This window comes from Camelina sativa, chromosome 16 (assembly GCF_030686135.1).
Source record: "Camelina sativa cultivar CO46 ecotype springtype chromosome 16, ASM3068613v1".
In the NCBI taxonomy this organism is placed as follows: domain Eukaryota; kingdom Viridiplantae; phylum Streptophyta; class Magnoliopsida; order Brassicales; family Brassicaceae; genus Camelina; species Camelina sativa.
In genome coordinates this window covers 17,732,567-17,759,190 of record NC_141895.1, presented here as the reverse complement: position 1 = coordinate 17,759,190, position 26,624 = coordinate 17,732,567, and the positions used below count along the sequence as shown (strand labels likewise).

The 26,624-nt window shown below is 39.1% G+C and overlaps 3 protein-coding genes, 1 long non-coding RNA gene, 3 other non-coding genes and 1 pseudogene across 13 annotated transcripts; 3 read left to right on the top strand and 5 right to left on the bottom strand.

Annotated features, from left to right (window-relative positions):
* Window positions 1-1,375: 1,375 nt before the first annotated feature.
* LOC104750543 (small ribosomal subunit biogenesis GTPase RsgA 1, mitochondrial) lies at window positions 1,376-3,772 on the top strand. The gene is made up of 5 exons (XM_010472347.3): window positions 1,376-2,524; window positions 2,605-2,823; window positions 2,895-3,089; window positions 3,176-3,360; window positions 3,447-3,772. The coding sequence occupies exons 1-5, from the start codon at window positions 1,835-1,837 to the stop codon at window positions 3,640-3,642; spliced, it is 1,485 nt and encodes a 494-aa protein (XP_010470649.1). The 5' UTR covers window positions 1,376-1,834; the 3' UTR covers window positions 3,643-3,772.
* Window positions 3,773-3,781: 9 nt separating this feature from the next.
* On the bottom strand, window positions 3,782-5,551 carry LOC104750542 (large ribosomal subunit protein uL22y). The gene is made up of 7 exons (XM_010472346.3): window positions 5,426-5,551; window positions 5,282-5,318; window positions 5,137-5,177; window positions 4,391-4,621; window positions 4,206-4,308; window positions 4,057-4,124; window positions 3,782-3,966 (listed from the first exon to the last, which is right to left on the bottom strand). The coding sequence occupies exons 1-7, from the start codon at window positions 5,426-5,428 to the stop codon at window positions 3,922-3,924; spliced, it is 528 nt and encodes a 175-aa protein (XP_010470648.1). The 5' UTR covers window positions 5,429-5,551; the 3' UTR covers window positions 3,782-3,921.
* On the bottom strand, window positions 4,698-4,832 carry LOC147925678 (small nucleolar RNA snoR74). The gene has a single exon (XR_015585548.1). It is a non-coding gene; the product is annotated as a small nucleolar RNA snoR74 (small nucleolar RNA).
* LOC147925677 (small nucleolar RNA snoR74) lies at window positions 4,916-5,048 on the bottom strand. Its single transcript, XR_015585537.1, has one exon. It is a non-coding gene; the product is annotated as a small nucleolar RNA snoR74 (small nucleolar RNA).
* Window positions 5,552-6,785: 1,234 nt separating the features above from the next.
* On the bottom strand, window positions 6,786-11,526 carry LOC104753664 (uncharacterized; annotated as a pseudogene).
* Window positions 11,527-11,682: 156 nt separating this feature from the next.
* Window positions 11,683-26,394, top strand: LOC147925675 (uncharacterized). 7 transcript variants are annotated; one of them, XR_015585135.1, is made up of 6 exons: window positions 11,683-11,862; window positions 12,007-12,123; window positions 12,358-12,422; window positions 13,045-13,092; window positions 25,527-25,608; window positions 26,213-26,394. It is a non-coding gene; the product is annotated as an uncharacterized LOC147925675 (long non-coding RNA). The 7 variants fall into 7 exon arrangements; XR_015585134.1 differs by having other exon boundaries at window positions 11,683-11,914; XR_015585133.1 differs by having other exon boundaries at window positions 11,684-11,847; window positions 12,348-12,422.
* LOC147925676 (small nucleolar RNA R71) lies at window positions 21,269-21,376 on the top strand. Its single transcript, XR_015585567.1, has one exon. It is a non-coding gene; the product is annotated as a small nucleolar RNA R71 (small nucleolar RNA).
* LOC109129413 (uncharacterized) lies at window positions 23,209-25,509 on the bottom strand. The gene is made up of 11 exons (XM_087490608.1): window positions 25,489-25,509; window positions 25,312-25,378; window positions 25,081-25,086; window positions 24,923-25,019; window positions 24,719-24,843; window positions 24,554-24,638; window positions 24,332-24,461; window positions 24,061-24,246; window positions 23,880-23,951; window positions 23,585-23,797; window positions 23,209-23,508 (listed from the first exon to the last, which is right to left on the bottom strand). The coding sequence occupies exons 1-11, from the start codon at window positions 25,507-25,509 to the stop codon at window positions 23,209-23,211; spliced, it is 1,302 nt and encodes a 433-aa protein (XP_087346734.1).
* Window positions 26,395-26,624: the final 230 nt, after the last annotated feature.

Genomic DNA, 26,624 nt, shown 5'->3' with positions numbered 1-26,624 from the left:
TCAACATCGGAACGAATCTCCGGGGCTTCCCCTGTGGCGGTCGCAGGAGGTAGAGGGGGGCTTCCCCTGTGGCGATTAGAGGCGGAAGAAGCGGAGGATTCGGCCGTAGAAGTGACTGTAAGAAGTAATTCATCATCACACTGATATTGAGTTCCGGCGACAAAGAATATACGAAGAAGAAAGAGAATTATGGCGACAGAGGCGAAGAAACAAAGATCTATGAAAAGAGAAATCGAACGGGTTGCGTTTTACGAAGTAATAACCAAAAATTATTTTTCTTTATTTTTCTTATTTTAAATTGTTTCTGTTTATTTTTTCAGACATATCTAAAGGAAGGTAAAGAGGTCTTTCATGAGTGAGCGTGTGGCAGACGGGAGAAGCCCAAAATAAAAGGGGCATTTGTGAATAAGTTGTTGTGATGCAATCCAAGTCCCACATTTGAAGTTTGAAAAGGTTATCATTAATATAAAAAGGGTTAGGGTCAATCTACTAATTGACAATTGGTTTTTAGTTAGAAGCCCAAGATAAGCCCAAATTTAACATGGTATCAGAGCCCAAGGTTAAAATTCTGGTGAATCTAGAAAAGTGGATACGGACATGCCTCTTGTTAACCCGAGTAATGGGGGCCCAAGAAGGGGTTTATTATCAGTCCAAATGTGATCGGTTCGAAATGGAGTTATCATCTCGAGGAGGCGTGTTAATATTCCACATGTGGTCCTTGGTTTGAAGGGGAGATTGTTGTGATGCAATCCAAGTCCCACATCTGAAGTTTGAAAAGATTATCATTAATATATAAAGGGTTAGGGTCAATCTACTAATTGCCAATTGGTTTTTAGTTAGAAGCTCAAGATAAGCCCAAATTTAACATAAGTTGTAATAAACAATATTCTCTAATATCTAAACTTGAGCATATATACGCGCACACAAGATCTTAAAGATACGGCCTGAGATCTACTATGAGATCCACTATTCTCGAATGTCCAGTCTATCCAATGATGAGAGCTTTGTTGTGTAAAGGATCCATTAACAAAATTTACAACATAGAAAACCACAGCCAGTTTCTTCTCTTGGTCAATGAAAAATTTCCCAAGGAAAATATTACTATAACCGAGTATAGTAGCAATCGTTAAGAAGTTTCTCCACAAGACTTCATTGTGGGTCCAATCTCACCCATATCTCTATCGGATAGAGTCTACCCCATGAGATAGAACCACATATATTCAAAACTAGCAGCTAGAAATAACAGAGGGAGACGCAGTCCAAATATCACTCTTGGAGCAACATTAAAATATGTATCTCCCTTCAATGATGACCAAAAATTTCAATGTTTCTCGAGAATAATATAAAAACCCTCCGAAGGTTGGTTAGACTTAATAAGTTAATATCGTAAATATCATCCAATACCCCAAATATTTTGTGGTTCCGGTTGTTATCGTATCCGAGATAATTGAATCAACCTGGTTTATCCCAAATACGGTTCCAAACCACGATCACGGTCCATGGACTTCATCTCTGTAATTGTCATCGTTTGCAAGTAGATCTCACTGCTCCTAAAATATTATCGGAACCCTAGATAGTATATCCTCTCCCAAATCCTCCGGAAGAAGATTGAACATCACCATTCATCCGTCTTCAAATGGGAAATTAGGGTTTAAAACTTTGAATGATCACGTCTTCCCCACGCTTTTACGATTCATTATATATATACGCCCATAACTTTGGGCCCATAGCACTTACCATAAGCCCATAGCTCAAAATCTTCTTCATATCACACCCAAAATCTTCATTGCTCTCTCTTCTCTAGACAGTCTTTGGATTCTTCTAGAATTTTCTTATGCAGACATCGTCGATTTCACTCCTCCGTCACTCTTCTCCGTTCCTCCGTCGCGCGGCGTTTTTTCCCGACAGATATGGAGTTCAAGTCGGAATCGGAATCCGCCGCAGCTTCTGTCCTCTTTCAGCGAGACGAGATAATCCTGATGTCTCGAGAAAACCCCAACCGAGCAAGAATTTGCTCAGAGCGAAACATATCGGTACTAAAAACTACTCCTCCTCTTTATCGCCGGTTCTCTCGCCGGAGCACAAACCTTCGCTCTTGGAGTCTCAAGCTATCGGTACCGTTGCGACAGCTCAAGCGAACTTTATGCGCGTCATTGTTCAAGATGTAGCTGGTTCTGTGAAGAGCGGTGATGATGATGATGATTCGTCTAAGACTGGTGTTGAGTTGCTTTGTGTTGTGAGAGCGGTGTTGAAGAAGATACGGAGGAGAGTTTTGGTTGGGGATAAGGTTCTTGTTGGATCTATTGATTGGGTTGATCGAAGAGGAATGATTGAGAATGTGTTTCATCGCCGCTCTGAGATTTTGGATCCACCGGTTGCGAACGTTGATCATTTACTTGTGCTTTTCTCTCTGGATCAGCCGAAGCTGGAGCCGTTTACACTCACTAGGTTCTTGGTGGAAGCTGAATCTACTCGTATTCCACTCACACTTGCTTTGAACAAAACTGAACTCATCAGTCAAGAGGTAAAGGAGGAATTAGAGATTGCATTAGTTCACTACTTGTTTGCTTCAGGGATTGATTAGAATCATGAACTTGTTAACAGGAATTGGAATCTTGGAAGATAAGATTGCGTGGTTGGAACTATGAGCCATTGTTTTGTAGTGTGGGAACTAAAGAGGGACTTGATGAGATTGCGTTTATCCTGAGGAATCAGACTTCTGTGATTGTTGGACCGAGTGGTGTTGGGAAGTCAAGCTTAATCAACATATTGAGAAGTAACCATGGTGGTGGTGAGGTGGAAGATGAGAATTGGTTTGAGCCTGTAAGTTTCTTTCATTCTAGAGCTTAACTTTTACTTTACCATCTCATGAATTGACACTTTTTGATATTCAGATGTTAGGTAATAAATGGTTTGATGATCAACGAGTAGGGGAAGTTTCTTCTAGAAGTGGTAGGGGTAAACATACAACACGGAACGTGTCGCTACTGCCGGTTTCTGAAGGTGGTTATCTCGCTGATACTCCTGGCTTTAACCAACCTAGTTTGCTGAAAGTAACAAAGCAGTCACTTGCACACTGTTTCCCTGAGGTTTGCACTTTGTACCCATTGGCTTGTTCCCATTTCCCTTATTGACCAACTGTGACGATGTGTTGTCTTTTGAACTGTTTCCTTAGATACGGAACAAGATTGAGGGTGGAAAATGTGGATTTAGAGATTGCTTGCATATTGGGGAACCAGGATGTGTTGTGAAAGGTGATTGGGAAAGGTATCCTTACTACTTGCAACTGCTTGATGAGATCAGAATCAGGGAGGAGTTTCAGCTTAGGACTTTTGGAACCAAAAGGGAAGATGATGTTAGGTATTATTGGGATTCTCCTGAAACTTATATTTTGAGATTGGTTATTTTCCCACAATGTCGTTTTAACTAGGGAATCCCTGAAACAGGTACAAGGTGGGAGACATGGGTGTGAAACATGCTGAACCACGGCTAGTCCCGAAGAAGCATAGGAGAGAGTCAAGGAAGAAAACAAAACAGACAATGATCAGTGAGCTGGATGAGTTCGAAGATGAAGATGATGACTTGGACTTAGAGAACGACCCAATCGTCCGAGCCATTGAGAATGAGAATACACGACAATGAGAGAACTCATGTTTCCCACAAAGACTAAGTCAGAAAATGTACAGATCTCTTTTGTTTTCAGCACTTATGTTCGCAGAATTTTTTTTGTTCACTTGAAGAATTATTTAGATTATATTTGATTACTACTAAATACGAAACATGATAAATGATGTCATAACCATTAAGCGAAAATCTTCAAGAAAAAACTATCCGTTGTCTTACAAAACGATCCGAGCTAAAATAAAAAGGGAACAAAATCTCTTCAATGAGCACAAAGGACAGAAATAAAACGAAGAAAGCTTAAGCTGCTGACTTCTTGGACTTGGCTGCCAACTGAGTCTCCGGCTACAATTATCAAAAAAAAAAAAATTACGAAATGAGTATTGCTGTTATTAACACAATGCCAGAATTACAAATGAGATTAAAAATTATTACCTCTTTCTTGACAGGCTCTTCCTTCTCTGACAAAATCAACTCAATGTGGCATGGGTTGGACATGTAAGCTGCAACCAAGAAAGACCCAATGATTCATTAAAAGAAAAATCAAGAAGCTAAGTAATTTACAACAATATCACAAAACTTACGGTTGATTCTTCCATGAGCACGGTAAGTCCTTCTCCTTTGCTTTGCGGCCTGGTTCACTTGGATGTGTGAGATGAAGAGGGCATCAACATCCAAACCTTTCACCTGAAAAGTCAAAGTCAAATCTTGCTCATTAGCAAAATGGCAGAGAACCAAATCTTGCTCAGTAGAAGATTGTTATCTTCACCTCAGCATTGCTCTCAGCGTTCTTGAGCAAATCAAGAACAAACTGAGCAGACTTGGCAGGCCAACGTCCTTGACCATTAGAATGCCTGTTCTTAGCTTGAGCAGTTCTCCCAACACCTCTGCAGAAACGTGTGAAAGGAATTGCTTGCTTGTGAGCTATCACATCCTCAAGGTACCTCTTGGCCTTGATCAATGGTAGCTTCCTGATGGCGTGCGCTGTTTCCCTAGTGTTCTGTTCCACACAATCCAATACAAAACAAAAACACAATGAGCAACCAATCAACAAATCCAAAACCAACAGTCTTATAAAATGTGGCATCATTTACTGAACCATTAGTCACTAACAAAATCTACATAGGTTCACCCAAGAACAATGCCCGTAATTTCCCTGATATATACGAGAGCTTCATTCACAGAAATAGGCAACAAAGCCCTGCTTTTTTAATCAGGTTTCAATACTTAGTAACCCCCAAAAAAATACCCTAAAGTTGAAAAGCTTCAAAATACGAAATGATAAAGCTAATATCAATGTACCATCATGTACTGAACCTCAATAGTTATGAGAAAAATAAACACAGATTCACCCAATCACGATGACCAATTCAATTTCCCTGAAGTATACGTGAGATCTGTAAATTGCAACAGAACTCTGCTTTTTCTCAATCAGGTTAAACCTTAAAAACTCCAATCTCCTAAAACCCATAAATCTAAACCACATCGGAAAATGTAATTACGAGCTACACATACCTTGAAGTGAACCCTAAGATCGGATCCTCTAGCCTTGCAAGCTGCCAAAATCAAAAACAAGATATAACCACAAAGCTCATTACATACAATCGGATACAAAGCAGAACGAATTCGAGATAACGAAATGGTCATCAAAGGAACTTACACTTGGTCTGGTTGTCGGGTTCTTGAGAGTACTTCACCTGCGAAATTAGCAAAAGGCAAGATAAAGAAGATTAGACAAAGGCGATTTTCTAGGTTAAATCTACGAGAGTAGAGAGAGATTGAGTGAGGTGCTTCAAGCAATTACCATGGCGGCTAATAGAAGAATCGGCTGCAGAAGAGTTGAGAGATTTGTTGAAGAGAGACCTTATATAGTGATAAAGATATAAAACCTGCGAAAACCTAGTTTTTATATTCTAATGGGCTTATTTTTTGTCCATTTTGTAATGGACTTTCCGGGCTTTATACATTAGCCCATTAACACTATGAATTGGGTTGGCGATTCTTCTTCTCAGTTTTTTTTTTATATGTTCGTGGATCTGGATACAATTTACTAGAATATTCAATCGTTACTTTCTTGCCTTAATTTTTATTATATGTTGCTTATCTTTAATTTTGGTAGCTTATCTTATACTAAAAAGTCTATATACGTATGTATGTCAAGTCTTAAGAGTGTTCCATTTATGATGATAGTAACATTTTATTAATAGAGTTAATTTAATTAAAGCCAATTATCAAGAATTTTTAGTTTTAGTAAAAATAAAAATATAAAAGAGGTTATGAAAAGGGCAATTGTCATAAATACCACTAAAATAGGTTTTTATTCCAAAAATACCACAATTTAGTTTTTTTTTCCAAAAATATCACTAAAACTAGATAATAACCTGCGCTCACAGCGCGGGGGAATTTTTTTTTTTTGGAATTATATGATTATAATTATCTGGGTTATTATATAATATAGTGTTGTATATTGTTTTTTTTGGGTGGAAGGTATTGTATATTGATATTTGAAACACATAATTTTACTATTAGAATTTTGTTTTTTAAAATATATAGACAAAATACATATGTTGGACTATATATAAATTAGAATAAGCATGTAATGTAATTAAGTATTAGGAGTTAATTGATATTATTGTCATCATAACCAAATTCAAAACAAAAAGTATAACATGTAAATTAGATTAATTATCAATGTAATCTTAAAGTTAATACATTATATATTTTTCTTGTTTAACCAAATGAAAATAATGGCCATCGACAATCCATTAAGCAGTTTTTAAGTTATATAATACAATATCTCTACAATATAAAGGAAGCCCAGTCCACAGCCCACATCCAAAAACCCTAAACTTATTATTCTAATTTTTTTTCCTTTTTCCTTCAGACCATTTTCAGAGGAGATAGCCAAATGTGTCTTCTTTCGGGTTCTTCAGGTTATTTCGGGTTGTTCATGATCATCCAACACTTTAAAAACTTCTCATAAACTTGAGGAAGATTCATTCATTATTTCGGGTTGTTCATGAACGAATCCTGTAACAAACGCGGAAACGTATTAATAAAGTCTGAGATTTCTTACAATCAAAATAAGAGTTAAACTGTTTATAAATCACGTATGAGCACCTTACCTTATAAGTCGAAAATGGCAGAAGCTGCTTTCGGTCTGATTAACAAATATTCTGGAAAACTTCTTTGAACACTACATTCATAGTTTTTTTCTGTGGCTTTCCATCTTCATCGAGTATCAATACTTTCAATCCTTTTCTTGATGTAACCCTGGATATAGCAACATATAGCTGCCCATGTGAAAATACTGGTCTAGATAAAAACAATCCTACATTCTCCAAAGACTGACCCTGACTTTTGTTGATTATCATCGCAAATGCAACTGAAATTGGCAATTGTCTTCTCCTCATCTTGAAAGGCAATCTGGTATCTGATGGTGTTATCAACAACCTAGGAATGACTACTTTATCCCCTACACGATCCCCAGTTATAACTCTAGCCTCGATCACAAATTCAGCCATTTGAGTTATTTGTAGTCTTGTTCCATTCATTAGACCTCCGGTAGGATCTATGTTCCTTAACAACATTACTGGACAGCCAATCTTCAATCGTAACCTATGGTTAGGCAAACCTGAAAGTTTGATACTGTTGAGGAAATCTGGAGTGAACACGGGGTTATTCTTGGACTCTTTGTCAGAAGGATCCAAACTATCTGCACTAAGATATATTCTCTCATCACCTACAAAGAAAATTTACAATAGTTTAATCATTTTTTTCAGAATCAAAGAGATAAATTCAGACTGAATCATATAGAACGTACCTTCCATTTGATCGAGCATATACTCATTTATCTGATAGACATCCTCATTTGTTGGAGCTAGTATAGCTCTAGCTTGGAAAAACTTTGGATCATTCTTTTCTTTTAAAAACTGTGGATCACCATAGACCTATTTGCTTATAGCTTCTATAGGATTAGTGGCTTTTGTAATAAGCAAATCTTCAGGAATTTCTATTTCTGCTTCCCCATCATTTGGCTTTGCAATTTTACCGTCTCTGACATCCAATATCCATTCTGAAAATTCTCTAATTTTCTTCGCCTTTTCAACACTTATATCCTTTGCCAGACGCATATTCTTTGTAAGTTTTAGAACTTTGCAATGATCCCAAATATATGATGAATTTAATGTAGCCATAACTATTTCTGTCCTAGAACCACCATTTATGAATGGAAGAACTTGTCTGAAATCTCCTCCAAAAACTACAACTTTTCCTCCAAAGGGTTTGCTATGACCATTTTCAACTACATCCTTCAAGCTTCTATCCAATGACTCAAAACAGTACTTACTCATCATAGGTGCTTCGTCCCAGATTATTAGAGAAGCTTCTTTGACCAATTTCCCTAAATCTGAACTTGGTTTCATTCTACATGTTGAAAGCTCATCCAAAACTAATGGAGTCCCAAATCTAGAATGAGCAGTCCTACCTCCTGCTAATAAAAGTGATGTTATACCACTGGATGCAACATTTAAGACAATCTCACCGTCTTTCCTTAATGCAACAGATAGTGTTTTCCATAAAAATGTTTTACCAGTACCACCTAACCCGTATACAAAGAAGACTCCACCACTCTTAGATATTACAACATCCATTATCTCTGAATAAACTTTTTTCTGTTCTGGAGTCATCTGCTCTATCCAGCCCGCATGTTTCTTTCCCTGATCCTCACGGTTATAGTTTTTCTCGTCAACTATCAACACGTTAGAGTCACTAATAATCCGTCTAGGTGGTTGTGGCATTGACTTAAAGTTAGCAAGAGAACTACCATTTCTTTTAAGTCTGATGTCTATATCTTGTAGCGCAAATTTCTTTTTCTCATCATCAGATAAAACTAACTCCGCAAACAAAAGTTTAAAATTCGTCAAAATTAGAATTTACGATTACTAAATAAATTCATGTGATGAATATCTCAAAACTTAAATGTCCTAAATGCGGAATACAATACCTGGTCTGTCTATTGCTTTCCTTCTAATGAATTGAATGTCTTCACACTGCAACTCCCATGTATTTGCCCAAACTAATTCAGGCCTAAGTAATATAGCCGAAGAAAGCATGACAACAAAAACTTGCCTAACCAAGCTTCCACTACCCCAATAGCCTGTTCTAACTAAATCGTCTATGTATTCTTGGTCATCATCTAGCAAACCCAAAGAAAAACATGCATCTTTATATTCTTTATAAACCACTCCATTAACAGTCTTGATCTCATCAAAATTTCTGGGACCCCTCTGTTCATTCAACAGAACTCGCAAATAATAATCCATCCTCCATAGCCATAGGAACATAATTTATTCTTCCGATTGCAAAACCTCTTTGGCTTAGATTAAACTGTTTCTCTTTAGAATCATATGTGAACTTGTTAGGTATTTCTGGATAAGTAAGCGTCCTAGCAATAGAGCTAACCTTGTTAAGATCCATCCATGCTAGAAACATGGAATTATCGACGGTATCTTGATGCATAATTGCTTCAGCCTCATCATCACCCTTGAAATAAATCAGATGTTCACCCTCTAGATGGAAACTTAGTTTAACAACTGGTGTTGACCGGTAATGAATATTAAATTTAAAAATCCTCCATGCTGCTTCACATGCGGACACATACCTAGTTTACAAAAGAAAAGCATATGTGATCATCATTTCAAATTGTTAAGACTCTAGTATTAAAGACAAAACAAAATCCTAGTTGAATTAGAAAAAATACCTGCAATTAAAATAATCTTTAATTTCATTCTCTGGTTTCTTATTCTCTTTCCCTAGAACCTCTCCAGTTTGGTATTCATCTTCATCTTCCTCTGGCATATTTGGCAATACAACAACAGTTACACGGTCCTGACCTTTTGTAATGTATTTAAACAAATACTTAACTGATCCAGCTTGGTTGCACCACTCGACATTTAAGTGTGCTCTATAGCGTAACAACAACTTCTTATTGTATGGGATAACATAACTCTTATCACATTTGAATCCATTTTTTTCTACATAATCAGTTGTCTCCCTTCTTCTGTACACTGGAAAGCTTTCTTTATCGACAGTAGTCTCCTCAGCATACTTCTTAGGAAAGAATTTAGTACATTTCCTATTCTCCATACATGGTGATTTCGGATTAACAACACCACAGGGTCCATGGATCATCATGTCCTTCACTAACTCATAAAGCTTTGCTTCTTCATTCTTGTCTGGAATTTCTGCAAATATGATTTTATCTATATCTTCTGTCTTAGCAAATTTGTGCTTTTGGTCCATGAATAGCAGTATATGCGCATGTGGCAAACCTCTTTTCTGGAAATCAATGGTATACATAGCTGTAGATAGGATAAATATATAAAGAGATTAGATGTCGATCTTCATATCTCACGATGTAAAACAAATTAAACATTTACAAAAATTTAGGAATTACCAGATACCGTCTTCCGTAATATATGTCGTTTGGTTAAATCATGCATAAGGGAATCGAGCTTCATCTTAAAAACCCTACAAAGGATGTCTGGTCTATCATCGGGATTCAATTTGCGCTCCTGAAAAAATCTAGTTAGCTCTGGCCACTTTGGATTACATGTGAAAGTTATAAAAAGGTCAGGAAATCCAAAGTGTTTAGATATAGCCATTGCATCTAAATAGTTTTCTCGCATATATCTAGGACCACCAGTGAATGACTTTGGTAAAAAAAACTGCCTCCCTTGCTCATTCATATCTACATTTCCAGATTCTATGCCCTTCTTTACTGTGTTATAATTCTCTGCCCTTAAACTCGCTTGATTGTATTTGATGTAACCAAGCCGGTTGCTCTTGATGGCAGTATAAGAATCAACCAAGAACTGCTGGAATAAGCGTCTAGAATGCAGAAAGGTCCTTGACTCGTTTTTCCTCTCCTGAATTCGAAATGCAAAGAACTGCCTCATGCTAATATGTTTTCTTTCTTTTTTACTCTTAACCCTTCCCACTTTTAAATGCCCTTTTTCAATTCCAAGCCTGTAGCCATCCTCTCCATAAGGAAATAATAAGGGATATTGTAATGCTAGATAAGAGATATGCAATTCACTTATCCTTTGTAGTTCACCAGATTTTGCTTGAACAACAATATCACGATGATCCATTTCCAAATTGAAATCTCTAGGAATCAACGCAGCTACTTCAGATGCTGTTGGTATGTTGTACGTCCTCTCATCCTTATAACGACTACTAACTATCCTCATATGGAAAGTTTCATGCGGATTTGTATTGAACCTGTCTCTTCCTGATCTGAATTTGTTGACGTATGGATTCACATCATCCAACATTTTCATAATCTTTTCGATTAGTTCCCTTCTGAGTTTCTGTTTTTTCTTGTACTTTGCAGTGTCTTTTCCTTTGCTGCAAAATTAAGTGAACTTAGTTAAACACACATTACATAATTTAGACACAAAAAGTCTGTAAATTATAGAACTGAATACGCAATTACTGATAATGAAATAAACCATACTTCATAATTGTTGCTCTATTATCAACTTCATTTTCAGTATCAACAATGTACAATTGTTGAAACTTTGGGAGTTCACCATCCTCAAGCCGCATACTACCCATCAAGTGATAGTTCTCCCCTTGTAGTTGAAACATAGTAGGTCCACGTCCTGGTGCACAACACTTCTCGACTTTCCCACCAAGTGAAGTAAATGAAAAAATCATGTTATAAGCTCTGATATTTTCTCTAAAATGTCTGCTTAGCTCATCATTGTTAGTGAGTAAAGCGACCAACAACTCTGGTGTTTTCTGTAGAAATGGAAGTTTGACATGTCCTTCGCCACAACACAAAGTGAAAACAGGCTTCCTTGCATTCTTTTGTTTGTTAATTCGCTCATCGTACCACATTATTGCTCCACAATAATCACATTCGTATGTTGGGTCACCATGGTCTAGATATTCTGAGTCTTTTTTTGTACCTGTTAAATAATGAACAATTCCTTTTATACATGTTATTCTATTTACAACATCAAAATGCCTAAAATTTGTTATACGTGTATTTTCTACTTACCTGTTTTCTTATTTGCAGGTTATGCCTTACATGAGACGACATCTCCAAAAAAACTTTTGGAAATCATTCTTAATAATGTTTAAGTAGTGCAGCTTTTTCTTAACTTCAGCCAACACTTCTGCATTATCTACTTCAACGTCAGAGTCATCTACTTCTGGGTCAGAATCTTCAGCGTAATCTTCCTCGGCACTTGAACAATCGTAAACTTGTTCATCTTGTTCTTCTGTAATTTATATAAACAAATTGATTTATTAATACAATTTCTTATGTCTTACAAATATTATAAGATGCATGATTGATAATGTTCTTACCCTCAGATAAGTCATGGTAATGCGCCTGCTGTGATTCTGTAAGAGACTTAATGGTGGCATAGTCTGTTCTATGGGAAGCATTGCACGGGTCATTAGCTGGTTGTGAATGACTTATATACTGAGGTAAGCAATTCCTTTTCTGTGTGTACTTATCTATTGGTGTACTCGTTTCTAATAATTCCCCAAAATTCGAATAAGTCTGATATGAACGTTGTTTTTCCCAGAATGACCTAAAAATAATAGATGATCAATGTAGTCCTAATAGTAATTGTAATAAAAGTAGCACCTAACAGTAATATATAATAATTTGATATCCGTGTATAAATCTGATTAGTACCTGGTATCAGTGGACTGCAGGTAGTTTTAGTAGATACAGTGCTACATAAAGAAGCTGGAGCAGACCCTATTGAACCGATCGGCAGGTTAGTTAAATCCTGTAATATTCTTTCAAAAACGTTTCTATTAGGTATTGTAGTGGATGTATGGGTAGACTGCAGTTGGGGGTTGGTCTTCTCTGGGTTAGTTTTTGACGTATCCTTGTCCATCATCTCTCCCGCATTCTGTTTGCATTGTTCACTCGACGGTGCTTTCCTCTTCTCCATATTGTAAAACATTTGCACCAAGTTACTATAAGACCTATAAAGTATCCCAGATATCTCAAATACTCTACCTTTGTTATGACGCTTTTTTTTAGGGAACAAAATAACAAATCGTGAAAAGAATGTTGAGTATCTAGTTCATATGATCTCCATCTGGTATCCTTAATACGGGTTAGATCTATATAATATATGTTAAAATGGTTACTATCTTAACAACCTAATCATAATTTCCTAAACACATGCTTGTTGCTACCTTAAAAATAGGAATAAAATGATTCCTTGTAACAAATAATATTATAAGATTTAGATTTCTTAACAGAATTCATTCGCGTAGCTGAGTTATATCATCATGAAATCAGTCTCATTTTTGTTTATGATCTACTTAGTCATATTCTTTTTTTTTCCCCTGTGATTAACATAATGTTTTTCTTTAACATGACAACAGTAGGAGAAAATTGGTTGGAGATTTTGTTGAATCAGCAGAGATTAACAGGTCAGTGTATAGTCTAATGATTCAATATATGGCGGGAATAGTGGTTTTTTATTGATATGATGTTGCCTTTATAAACAAAATACAAATGCGTTCTACAAATTACTAAGTAAAACATAATAGAAGAGAATTCTACTAATGTTATCCATAGTTAACGTAGTTTATTGGAAAATAAAAAAAATTAAAAGCCAACTGATACACAGAGTTTTAAACCCTATTTTCCTACTGCAAGTGCACAACAAAGAAGTAGTACTTAGGGGTCGAATCCCACGAAGACCAAGTTTTACTCTATGGTTCTATTGGTTCAATTTCAAGCTAAGACAATTCAAAGTTGGGTTTGTTTGGTAACAGTAACGCGATTAAAACGGTATAAAAAGGCAATAAGCAAAACACTAGATCAGGGGTAATTCTCGGGAATTTCAGAGATAGCAACTAAACAACTATTCAGGGCATAGATTAAGTACCAGTCTAGAACTCAAACATAAATATAAACTGATCCACTGTCGTGGTATCAATAACTCTATCTGATCGATTCTGTGCGGAAACGCAGAGCACATGCTCAGACATCCGGAGCACATGCTCGGCGGTCCATAAACCCTAAACTGTCGTTTGAGCCCAGAATCGCAGACAAGCATTAAAGAACAGGAATGATAAGTTCACAAATCACCTACACATCAACTTTCGCAGGTCTAGGATAATTTGCCCACTAATGTCTTTTCTAGCAACCTATTACACTTTTGATGAATAGATAAACCTATAATCATAGATTGGGTGATCAAATCAACCTAAGCATTAAGTCAAACAATAGTGAAGACAATCGATTATATAAAGCCCTATTTGTGTTCTGTTGCTAACCCATGAAACCCCTTTTGAAACCCCTAATCTAGCAAAGAAAACTACTCAGACATAGAGAAATGAATCATAGCAAAAGATGAGAAATTCAATGACATCAAAATAAAAAGGGTTCAGAGAATGCTTCACAAGGTAGCCGCTCTTCTCCCTCTCACAAAAGCGTCGCTCAAAAACCAAAAAAAAATGTATCTTATCTCTCCTAAAAACCCTAGGTTAAATAGCATACAAGTAGAGAAAAATAAGGAAAGATTCCAAATTCAAATCTCCCTATTAAAAAGCGATCTCAGCCCTCTTTCTCTCACAAAGGATCGCCTAAAATAAGGGGAATTAGGTAGGGAATCGGCGCCTAGATGCTTGCCACGTGTCGTCATGAAACCGTAGAGTTGGGAGCATGTGCTCAGAAATCGGGAGCATGTGCTCCTGGGTCTAAAATCAGCTTTTCTGCTCCAATTCAACTCCTTTCTGCTCCGATTGTTCCTGCTGTTCCAATCCTTGCTTTTAGCTTCCTAGCCTCTTATTATAACCTGAAAAGGACTCAAACAACTACAAAACTATCAAATAAACGGGTGAAAGTGAGTCAAAACGTAACATATCAACTCCCCGGGACTTAGATCTTTGTTTGTCCTCAAACAAACTCAAACCAAGCGCCAAGAGAGCCAAGGTGGGAACTCGCAAAAATCTCAGAAACCGTGAGTAGACCATGACCTGCAGACCACATGTGTTAAAACAAGCTATACCGATAAAATTCTCCAGCAAACATCTCCAAAACCAGAACCATAATTGGCAATCAAACCCAGAAAAAGATCACTTTCCATACAAAGACTCTTTACATTCAATTAAAATTGGCGTGAGCTTCTCATTAAGGGCATTAAGCTAGTGAAATCGAGGCTTGGTAGATAAAAGGCTGTTTTAATGGTGGAGCTATAGAGTGTTTAGGAGTTACCATTACTTCGAAAGAGATGCACGATATCGCACAAAATGGTAAGGGAGAGTGGACTCATTGATGTCCACAACCTCTAATCACTCTCCTCTTCTTATCTTCTCAAACTCAGCCTCTCTTTTCTCCTCAGGGTACAACGCATGCTCGGGGGTGTGTAACACTAGCTCTGGTCCCTTTCCATCATCCTTAAACGTTTTTTTTTTGTTTTTTTTTTTTTGTTTTTTTTTTTTTTTGATGAGACATATGAAGGATGATGGGGGATCTTCTTCTGATATTGCCCCAGGAGCATGCGGACCGTATCCTAGGCTCTCTCTCTGCTCAAAACAACTCGCGGACTCGGATTTATATAATTTCGGAGCAGGTGCTCGCTGGGTTGGAGCACGTGCTCTGTCCGTCCGGCTTTTTCCTCTTTGGTTTTCCAGCAAGAGCGAGTTAGAGATTGTGTCAGTCCTGCTCTCCCCGACCATTTTGCACATAGCTGCATAGAATGAGAAAATAAAAATACAAGTGCAAGTGGTTTGAAAGGAGGTTAGGCTCGGGGTGGGTACTAACTTAAAATGAGCTAGCTATTCAGGATCAGCAAGATTGGCAAAATGAATAAGAAGTCCTGAATATGTGACACGTTCCCTATCCTAATGCCCAAAACGAGAAGAATTTAAATCTGGTTAGGTTCCAATAAAGTAGAGTCTAAGTCTTTCCGGTGAAACCTTAATGGGATGAAGCTTTTCTGGCCAGGAGAAGGGTCCGAATGTGAAGAGGTATTAGCTCGTCTCTGTACTCTTAGTTCTGCAACAATGGTCACTAGGAAAAACGGTCAAACTCACAAATGGTTAAAAACATCACAGATTTCGGTCCTAATTCCCACAAGTTTTGGTTCGACTCACATGATAAACTGACTCGATAAAAAGAAAGATAAAGAAAACAAATGTCATAGGTGACCCTCCCCCGGACTTACTTCACACCGTCTCCGGTGTGAAAATAAGCCAAAGAGAGACCTAGACAAGAAGAAGAAGGAGAAGAAGAAGAGAGGAGGGTTTTGCGAGTTGGTAGGCTAGTGGGCCTGGTGGGCCTGAGCCAAAGAATTGCATTGAACTTACCTGGCCCAATCGTTCCTCTCTTTTTTTCCTTTTGTTCTCAGTTCGCCGAGCATGTGCATCGGGTTGCTCGCGTCTTGCGAGCATGTGCTCCGCGTCTTCTTCCAACATTCCTGAAACCGAAAAGAGAAGAAACAAACCCTAAAAAGAAAAAGAAAAACTCAGCAATTTATACCTGGTGGGTTGCCTCCCACCCAACGCTTGTTTTAAGTCATTAGCTTGACTCGAAAGCTCCTTAGGTAATAGGAGGGTCGCCTAGGGCGAAGGTTTCACCCCTTTCGTGCTCAGAGGCGGCAAGATATGGCTTCAGCCTCTGTCCATTCACAACAAATTCTCCTCCTTTTGTGTCCAGCAACACAACAGTCCCATATGGTCTAATCTCCTTGATGGTGAAGGGTCCGGACCATCATGATCTTAGCTTTCCGGGAAACAGTTTCAGCCTGGAGTTGAACAACAAGACTTGATCATTAGGAGCAAAGGACCTAGTGAGGATCCGCTTGTCATGGTAGGCTTTGGTACGCTCCTTGTAGAGTTTTGAGTTTTCATAGGCGAGGTGCCTAATCTCCTCTAGCTCATGCAGTTGCATCTTCCTCCTTTCATGGGCGCTCTTAGTGTCAAAGTTCAGCATTTTCACTGCCCAAGCAGCCTTGTACTCTAGCTCAACAGGAAGGTGACACGCCTTACCATACACCAAGTGAAACGGTGTAGTCCTCAGGGGTGTTTTGTAGGCGGTTCTATAAGCCCATAGAGCCTCATCTAGCTTCTGAGACCAATCCTTCCTTGTTGTGTTCACTGTTTTTTGCAAAATGCTCTTAATCTCCCGGTTAGAGATCTCAACTTGGCCGCTTGTTTGTGGGTGGTAGGGGGTGGCGACCTTGTGCCTCACTCCATTCTTCTTGAGAAGACTCTCAAAGACCTTGTTAATGAAATGCGATCCACCATCGCTAATGACTACCCGTGGGACACCAAACCGTGGGAAAATAACCGACTTGAACATCTTGAGCACGGTCTTTGCATCATTATTGGGGCTGGCCAAAGCTTCTACCCACTTGGACACGTAATCGACAGCCACCAATATGTACTCATTGCCGAATGAGTTCGGGAAAGGTCCCATGAAGTCAATTCCCCAAACATCAAATACCTTAACCTCCAAGATGAAATTTTGAGGCATTTCATTCCTCCTGCTGATGTTCCCTTGTCTCTGACATGTGTCGCAAGAAGACACGAACCGCTGCGCATCTCTGAACATGGTAGGCCACCAATAACCCGCTTGAAGAGCTTTGGACACGGTTTTGAAAGTATCAAAATGTCCAGCATAGGGTGAGCTATGGCAATGAAACAAGACTCTAGGAACCTCCTCCTCAGTCACACACCTCCTGAAAACACCATCCGAGCAATGCCTATAGAGGTAAGGCTCATCCCAAAAATACCGCCTTATGTCTTTTAGGAACTTCTTCTTCTTGTTCCCCAAAAACTCAGTAGGTTCTTTCTCTACTGCTAGGTAGTTTGCATACTCTCCAAACCAAGGAAAACTCGGCTGTTTGTTGGTATCGATTGCCTTGCACGGGGTTTTCAGAGCATGTGCTCCCAGGCGGAGCATGTGCTCGGCGGGATCAAAGATGCCGATCGAGTAAACATGTTCTTCAGGAAGGATATCATCCAAGGGTAGCTCTTCTTCTATCCTCATTCTTGACAAGTGATCTGCAACTCCGTTCTCAATACCCTTCTTGTCTTTAATCTCTAAGTCAAACTCTTGAAGCAACAAAATCCAACGGAGTAGCCTTGGCTTTGCATCCTTCTTGGTCAGTAGATACCTCAATGCTGCATGATCAGTGTGAACAACCACTTTGGAACCAATAAGGTATGATCGGAACTTCTCAAAAGCAAACACAACCGCTAAAAGTTCTTTCTCGGTTGTAGCGTACTTGCACTGAGCCTCATCCAAGGTGCGGCTGGCATAGTATATCACGTGCAGCTTCTTGTCTTTTCTCTGTCCCAGAACTGCTCCCACGGCATAGTCACTCGCATCAGTCATGACCTCAAAGGGAAGGTCCCAATCTGGCGGTTGTACAATCGGAGCGCTAACCAAGGCTCCCTTGATCGTGTGAAACGCTTCCAAGCAAGCAGAATCGAAATCAAACTTCACTTCCTTACACAACAGTTGGGTAAGTGGTCTTGCTATCTTGGAGAAATCCTTAATGAACCGTCTGTAGAAACCGGCGTGGCCAAGGAAACTGCGGACCCCTTTTACCGAATTAGGCGGTTGTAAACTCATCATCACCTCAACCTTGGCTTTGTCAACCTCAATCCCCTTTTCAGAAATCTTGTGTCCCAGCACTATCCCATCTCTGACCATGAAGTGGCATTTCTCCCAATTCAGCACCAGATGTTTGTCTTCACACCGCTGCAACACCCTGCACAAATTAGACAAACAAACGGAAAAGGAGCTCCCATAGACGGAGAAATCGTCCATGAAAACTTCCATTATATCCTCAATCAGGTCAGTGAAAATGGACATCATGCATCGTTGGAAGGTCGCTGGTGCATTGCACAAGCCAAACGGCATTCTGCGGTAAGCAAAGGTGCCGTAAGGACATGTGAATGTGGTCTTCTCTTGATCGTCGGGATGGATTGGGATCTGAAAGAAACCTGAATAGCCATCTAAGAAACAGTAGTAGGGATGGTTAGCCAATCTCTCAAGCATTTGATCAATAAACGGCAAAGGAAAATGATCCTTACGGGTCGCAGCATTAAGTTTTCTATAGTCTATGCACATGCGATGTCCCGTAACTGTCCTAGTAGGAATCAACTCATCCTTATCATTCTTAACCACTGTAATTCCACCTTTCTTAGGGACTACATGAACTGGACTAATCCAGGAACTATCAGAAATAGCGTAAATTACACCCGCATCTAGAAGTTTCATTATCTCTTTCTTAACAACATCCTTTAGATTCGGGTTCAACCTCCTCTGATGTTCTGCCGAAGTCATTGATTCATCTTCTAGATGTATCCTATGCATGCAAAGATCTGGTGAGATTCCTGGGATGTCATCTAGTGAATACCCTAGAGCATTTCTATACTTCCTAAGTTCACAAAGGAGCAAAGCGGTCTCTACATTGTTTAGTTCAGAGTTCACTATCACGGGGTATGTAGAGTTAGGACCTAGAAACGCGTACCTTAGCCCGACTGGAAGTGGTTTTAGCTCCACCTTGGGAGCTCTTAACTCGCTCCAAGGACCGTCCTCTGACTTTACCGGAGCATGTGCTCCGGAATCCGGAGCAGGTGCTCCCTCGGCGGATTCCTCCCCTGATTGGTTCTCATCGTCTAGGCTGGCGTAAGCTACCAGTTGCTGGAACCGTGTACCTGCATCCGAAATGCGTGTAAAACCGTCTGTTTCCTCATTCAAGAATCCATACTTACCCTCTGCCTTCGTCAAGGCAACCTCCAACGGGTCGAGAGTGAGAACTTCATCGGTAACCTCATGTGCAACCTCTGAACCATCATCAACCACAAAAGTCTGACCATATATCATAGGTTTCTTGAGCAGCTTATTCATCTCAAACCTTGCGATCATATCCCCCAGCTGGAGATCGATCGTTCCCCCTTGCACATCTATAATCCACCAGCTGTGCATAAGAATGATGTACCCAAGATCAGGGGGTCACGTGGTTCTTCTTCAAGTTCCAGAACCACAAAGTCTGCTGGTATAAGCGTGTCCCCTATCTGGACATGTAAATCCTCCAACACTCCTATGGGGCGCTTGGTGGATCTATCCGCGAATACTAACGAAATCCGTGTAGACTTGAACTTTGTGTATCCCAGCCTTTTAGCCACTGAATATGGCATAAGATTCACACTAGAACCTAGATCACAGAGGGAGTTTGCAAAAATCGTTTTACCGATTCTCACGGATAAGACAAATCGCCCTGGATCATCTCTCTTCTTTAGCACTTTGTTTTGCAGCACAGCACTGCACTCTCTTGAAACCATCATCACGTTCTCTTCCTCTGACACTCTCCCAGAAACTAACCCTTTCACATATCTCTTCAAAGCAGGTATCATCTGAACAGCATCAGCTAGGGGTAGTTTTACCGTCAATTCTCTCAACATCTCCTTGCACTTTGCATCCTCCAAATCCTTGCGAGATTTCTTAGGAGGAACAGGGTAAGGAACCCTAGGGGTGTACACGCGTGCATGAGGTACCTCAGTAGGAACGGTCTGATCGGGAGTCGGGAGCACGTGCTCGCTGGGTGGGAGCACATGCTCGTCGGATGCTTCGGCTTCTTTTTGACTCAACGGTGGAGTCTCAGCAGCATGTTGAGGAAGGTATTCTTCAGCAATACCCTTGCCCTTGTCAAGCCTAGCGGATGGTGCTTCTCTAGGGGGTAACTTCTTTCCTCCCCTTAGCTCAATCGCATTGACATACTCGTTCCGCGGGTTTGCTTCCCCTTTTCCGGGCAGAGTCCCAGGAGTTCTTTTCACGGCTTCAGCAGTCTGTGCAACCTGAACATCAAGCTTCTTCACATGTGACATTACTGCCTCATACTTCCCATTAAGGTCATTGTACATGGTATCGACCGTAGCGTTGATTTCCACTGAAGCTTTTTGTTGATTCACCAAGAGTTGTTGCATCATGTTTTTCAGCTCATCTTGAGAGCTGCTAGCAGGTGAAGATCCCAACTGCTGGTTGGTGAAAGGTGGTGCTTGCTGAGCGCTTGTATATGCCTGCTGGTTCCCCCCTTGGAAACGGTTTTGAGTGGGCACAAACTGTTTCCCTTGGAAGTTGTTTGAGAAGGTTTTCTAATAACCCATCTGATTCTGAGCTCCTTGTTGCGGATACACCTGATCCTGAGGATTCTCCACGTTGGTGCTTCTATAGGACAAATTCGGATGGCTTCTGTAGTTCGGGTTGAAACCCCTGTTCTGCACAAAACCTTGCCCACTCACATAATTAACCTCCATTGTTTCATCCTCTCCATCACAAATCTCCTGAGCTAGCGGCATGTCTCCGGTCTCATCGACAAAATGGACAGTTTTCTGGCTCCCCTTCAGAAGAAGGTTCACCTTGGCTGTGACCTCGTCGATCTTTTGCGTATCGACACTGTTGACCTTCACGGACCTGTCATACTCAGGAGCCTTGTTGCTGGAGCTTGCAGCTAGGTTCTCAATCAACTGATATGCTCCTTCCTTACACTTTGTCATAAAATCCCCATTGCTGGCCGAGTTGAGAGCGTTTCTGTATTCCCAGTTAACTCCATCATAGAAAATGCCCAGAATCTGTTCATCACTGAATCCATGGTGCGGACACTCTCTACGGTACTCTTTGTACTTCTCCCAAGCCTCGCAGAAGGCTTCTCCAGTGTGCTGTTGGAACGATGAAATCTTGTTCCTTAGGGATGCGGTCTTAGCCTTGGTGTAGAAATGGTCCAGAAACGCAGATCTACACTGTTCCCATGATGTCAGAGACCCAGGTGGCAATGACTTCAGCCAACGTGAAGCTCTATCAAAGAGCTTGCACTTCAGAAAGTCTGACGGTATCCAATTTGAACCAGTGGTGCTACATATCTCCTCAAAATTCTCGATGTGGTCCATCGGAATCTCAGCTGGGAGACCGTGAAATAGGTGCTGCTTCACTAGAGAGATCATCTGTGGCTTGATCTCAAAATCTTGTCTCGGGATGGTGGGAGGAACAATAGCCGCTCGGTTGGTGTAGAACACATGCGGGTTGTCCTTGTCCCCAATGGACGGTTCTGGCGGCGCGGCTCTTTCGTGTTGAGCACGGAGCAACTGCCCCAACTGTTGTCGAAGTTGCTGCAACTCGGCAGCCATATCCTCATTGTTTCTGTTGTCACCCATGTTGACGGATTGAAACTTTTTGTTCTTGCGGTTTGTTCTTTCTGCCAAAGAGAGCTCTGCGGCTGACAAAGCAACTAGTTCTTCGGTGCTGTTTCTTCTTGTAGATCTTCTTGACATGCACCTGAAACACACGCAAAGAAGAAGCAGAAAGACAAATCAGTAAGGTCTTAGTCTAGTAATTTCGCCGAAAACCAAAGGTAAAAATTTGGTCCCCGGTAACGGCGCCAAAAACTTGATACACAGAGTTTTAAACCCTATTTTTCTACTGCAAGTGCACAGCAAAGAAGTAGTACTTAGGGGTCGAATCCCACGAAGACCAAGTTTTACTCTATGGTTCTATTGGTTCAATTTCAAGCTAAGACAATTCAAAGTTGGGTTTGTTTGGTAACAGTAACGCGATTAAAACGGTATAAAAAGGCAATAAGCAAAACACTAGATCAGGGGTAATTCTCGGGAATTTCATAGATAGCAACTAAACAACTATTCAGGGCATAGATTAAGTACCAGTCTAGAACTCAAACATAAATATAAACTGATCCACTGTCGTGGTATCAATAACTCTATCTGATCGATTCTGTTCAGAAACGCGGAGCACATACTCAGACATCCGGAGCACATGTTCGGCGGTCCATAAACCCTAAACTGTCGTTTGAGCCCAGAATCGCAGACAAGCATTAAAGAACAGGAATGATAAGTTCACAAATCACTTACACATCAACTTTCGCAGGTCTAGGTTAATTTGCCCACTAATTTCTTTTCTAGCAACCTATTACACTTTTGATGAATAGATAAACCTAGAATCATAGATTGGGTGATCAAATCAACCTAAGCATTAAGTCTAACAATAGTGAAGACAATCGATTATGTAAAGCCCTATTTGTGTTCTGTTGCTAACCCATGAAACCTCTTTTGAAACCCCTAATCTAGCAAAGAAAACTACTCAGACATAGAGAAATGAATCATAGCAAAAGATGAGAAATTCAATGACATAAAAATAAAAAGGGTTCAGAGAATGCTTCACAAGGTAGCCGCTCTTCTCCCTCTCACAAAAGCGTCGCTCAAAAACCAAAAGAAAAGGTATCTTATCTCTCCTAAAAACCCTAAGTTAAATAGCATACAAGTAGAGAAAAATAAGGAAAGATTCCAATTCAACTCCTTTCTGCTCCGATTGCTCCTGCTGTTCAAATCCTTGCTTTTAGCTTCCTAGCCTCTTATTATAACCTGAAAAGGACTCAAACAACTACAAAACTATCAAATAAACAGGGTCAAAGTGAGTCAAAACCGTAACATATCACCAACCCTAACTTAAGTCTAAAATCTGCCCACAGTTTTATTAGGCCAACATCCTCCACTTGACACTTGATTTGTAGCGACTCATTTCGCTGCATAGTCTGATTCGTTGGTATCTCCATTATCCACCTCATGAGGGAGATCCTCATTTGGTTTTCCACCTTTCGTTTTCACAATCTTCACTCCCTTCTGTTCCTCAATTTTCTCCAATTTTACTGCCTTCAGTTTCATCACCTTCTCATATGGTTTTTCAAACATGACTGACTTAGCCACGATCTTCTTATTGGTTGAGTTTCCTTCATCGTTTTCTCTAACCCTCTTTGATGATGGAGTAGCAAAATCAGAAGCAGATGTTTCACTGCTATTGGTAAGCAACAAAAGCTCCTGTAATTTAAAATAAAAATATTTCATTAAACTTTTAAAGACGATATCTATGATTTAAAGACGATAAAATAACTACCTGATCACCGGAAATGATTTGAGATGGGTTGCCTTGTCCCTCTGAATCATCAAGGTCATCTATCTTTACCCCTTCTGTTCCTGGCCAAATCTTTCCAACCTGGTATGTTTCATTGCCACCATAAAGGTTGTCAATTTCAACTAACACCATAAGCTGAAATGTCTTCCCAACTAAATTTTTCAGAGCAAGAGGTAGATTGGATGGATCCTGTAGCTAAATTTATTGGCAAGAGATACAAAATATTAGCATTTTATGACTACTTACATAAAAACTATAATTAACAAATGGTACTTACATCATCATCATAAACTCCATCAAGTAGGTCATGACCAAATTGTCCAACAATCTCAGAAGCTGTAACTTGAACCTACGAATGAGAAAGTTAGTAAGTGATTATGTGTAGTTCTGAAGTATTTGACTGTTTACATGAGAGAGAATAAAATTGGTTTTTTAAAGTATAAAAACTACCTTGGTACGACTTGAGTGATGTTCAGATTGCACTTAGGACACCAGTAAGTTGGCTTTCTTGGTTTTGTCAGGAAAGAATTCTCCTTCTTATTGTTTCCCTCCACTTTTTTGCTACATTTCTTACACCCCAGATAAAACCAACCCATATCCGTATCAATAGATGCAATTGTGCACATGACCTTACATTTCGAAACCTGGTGATTGGAAAAAGCGTTATATAAAAACTGGAATATTCATAGATTTACACTAAATATTTATCTAATAATTTGTTTTAGTTACCTCCATTTGACCCAGCAATTGGTCGATTGTCTTCCTAGGATAATGATCAAAGAAGTCACTATTATGAGCCATTAGCTCCGTACGTGGCTTAGTGTGACTGATGGTCAGACTTAGTCCATCGTTTGGCAGACTGGTTTTAAAACAAAAACACAACAAATATGAGAAACCATATGACTTTAAGATCTACAACAGTAAACAACCAAGGTCAGTTTGCTCATATACCTTTCCGTGAATTCAATCACCTCAGCATAATCCAGGTTGATGATGATGTCAGATACATCAAAAGCATTGGTGATTTGATTTTCACCTATAGATATAACAATTAAACAGTTTATTTTTTTTTTATGATCCTACTAATATGATTTAATATGTTTGAATATAACTTACCTCTGAAAGTATGAATCTTTGCAAATCTGATCAAACAAACCACCAACTGACCAGCAGCGTCTTGGCATGCTTGGTAAACTTGATCAGCAAATTTGCCCCACATTGTGCACGGTAGATGGTCATTGCTACATCAACAATAACATAGTTAAAAAATAGGGATAGTTTTATTGACATCAAAATAAATGGGAAGGTCATTTTTTTTACCTAATGTTTCTGATCTCAAACTCCAGCTTTTTGGTTAGTTTGTTGTTTACCTCAATGGTATCCATTGGTCCAACATTCACCACTTGACCAAGAACATCTGATCAATACATGTCATTTTCACACCCTTTTAGTTGTTATCTTGTTAAAAAATATCTTACTTAAATCTGAAATAAGTCAAAACGAAAAACTTATCAATCAAGTAGAAGGGATTAAGATCCCCAACAATGATGTTTTGAAAGTCGGGCAATGTGAGATACATATCATCAGATATGGGCACACACGGGTTACATAAGTGTTGGTCACGAAGCCCATCTTAAACGGATGGTTAGTAACCCTGTACTGGCCTCTCACCTGGGTTAGTCCGAAATTTTCAATGACCCTCCACTCACCTTTTGTAATCTGCCTCTCGAACTTACTCACAAGTTGTTTCTTGATGGAAGCATGAATCTTGGAACCCTGGTTATGATGGTTGTAAACGAAAAATAAGCAGTTAAAACATTGAATATAAGTTGTTTTCTATTTATTGAATAAATATTAATAAAAATACTATGTTTATTACAACTAACCCTTTTGTCAGCTAACACCATCTCCAATGTTTTTCCAGACTGGGCAGTGTACTGCTTCCACGAATGTAGGACCTTAACCTGAACCCGCCAAATGCTTTTGTACGGCTTGACATCAGCGAGGTAAGTCATTGCCATTAGACCATTCATTTTGAGTAACTCATTTGCTGAAAATTATAAGATAGATGTTTGCGTAATTGCGTTGATGGTTTGTAGAAAGCTGCTAATGGGCTGTTTATATAGTAATTGTAGCAGCGAATATGTTAGGTTTTAGTCGCCGAGATTACAGTTTGATCTTATCATCAAGAAAGGATAATTCGATTAAGAAGATCTTGTACAATATCTCCTAGGAAAATGTATGATCCCCTGTTTTAGAGAAGGTTCTCAAACTGATATTTACGATAAGTAAGATATGTTAGTTGTGTAGTTGCGGGATACTAAATTTCAAATCATGTTTATGTTGAAATGAGAATCTTTGTAGTTTGATCTAGTAAATTATTTTCTTATTGTATTCTGATTTTTCTGTTCAGGTTCTTTGTTTACGTGTGAAAATGTATGATCCCCTGTTTTAGAGAAGGTTCTCAAACTGATATATACGATACATAAGATATGTTAGTTGTGTAGTTGCGGGATACTAAATCTCAAATCATGTTTATCTTGAAATGAGAATCTTTGTAGTGTGATCTAGTAAATTATTTTCTGATTGTATTCTGATTTTCATGTTCAGGTTCTTTGTTTACGTGTGAAGAAGTCTATATTGGTGGGATTTTATCACTCTGCTCTGATCTCCTAGATGATCTAAAGGTCGGCCTGTATAGATAGAAAACATTATATTATAACTATGTTATTGTTACGACTATTCTGTTAAAATTAATTTAATGAACATATCATAGATCTCATGTTTAAGCATACATCATCTCATATTATATCTTACACTCCGATTAATATTTATACTAAAATACGATTTAATATTATAGGTCATTTTTAATTCCTATTATGTAATATGATTCCAATTATGTAATGTAATTCTTACTGTGTATATATCATTTGTGGTGTTCATTAGCACTATGATCATGTGAACAAAATTTATTTGAATTTGGTCGTATTGGTATGTAATGTAAAGAGGTCTGCCACATCGG

Bases quoted from the DNA above. Each gene is read 5' to 3' on its own strand.
- LOC104750543 (XM_010472347.3), top strand. From the start codon at position 1,835: ATGCAGACATCGTCGATTTCACTCCTCCGTCACTCTTCTCCGTTCCTC. The intron at 2,824-2,894 runs GTAAGTTTCTTT...TTTGATATTCAG, and splicing joins ATGAGAATTGGTTTGAGCCT to ATGTTAGGTAATAAATGGTT. The intron at 3,361-3,446 runs GTATTATTGGGA...TCCCTGAAACAG, and splicing joins AAAAGGGAAGATGATGTTAG to GTACAAGGTGGGAGACATGG.
- LOC104750542 (XM_010472346.3), bottom strand. The intron at 4,622-5,136 runs GTATGTGTAGCT...TGTGTGGAACAG, and splicing joins ATCTTAGGGTTCACTTCAAG to AACACTAGGGAAACAGCGCA. The intron at 4,309-4,390 runs GTGAAGATAACA...TTGACTTTTCAG, and splicing joins ACGCTGAGAGCAATGCTGAG to GTGAAAGGTTTGGATGTTGA.
- LOC109129413 (XM_087490608.1), bottom strand. From the start codon at position 25,509: ATGGTGTTAGCTGACAAAAGG. The intron at 25,379-25,488 runs GTTAGTTGTAAT...CATCATAACCAG, and splicing joins TGGTGTTAGCTGACAAAAGG to GGTTCCAAGATTCATGCTTC. The intron at 23,798-23,879 runs GTAAGTACCATT...CAATAAATTTAG, and splicing joins ATGGAGTTTATGATGATGAT to CTACAGGATCCATCCAATCT.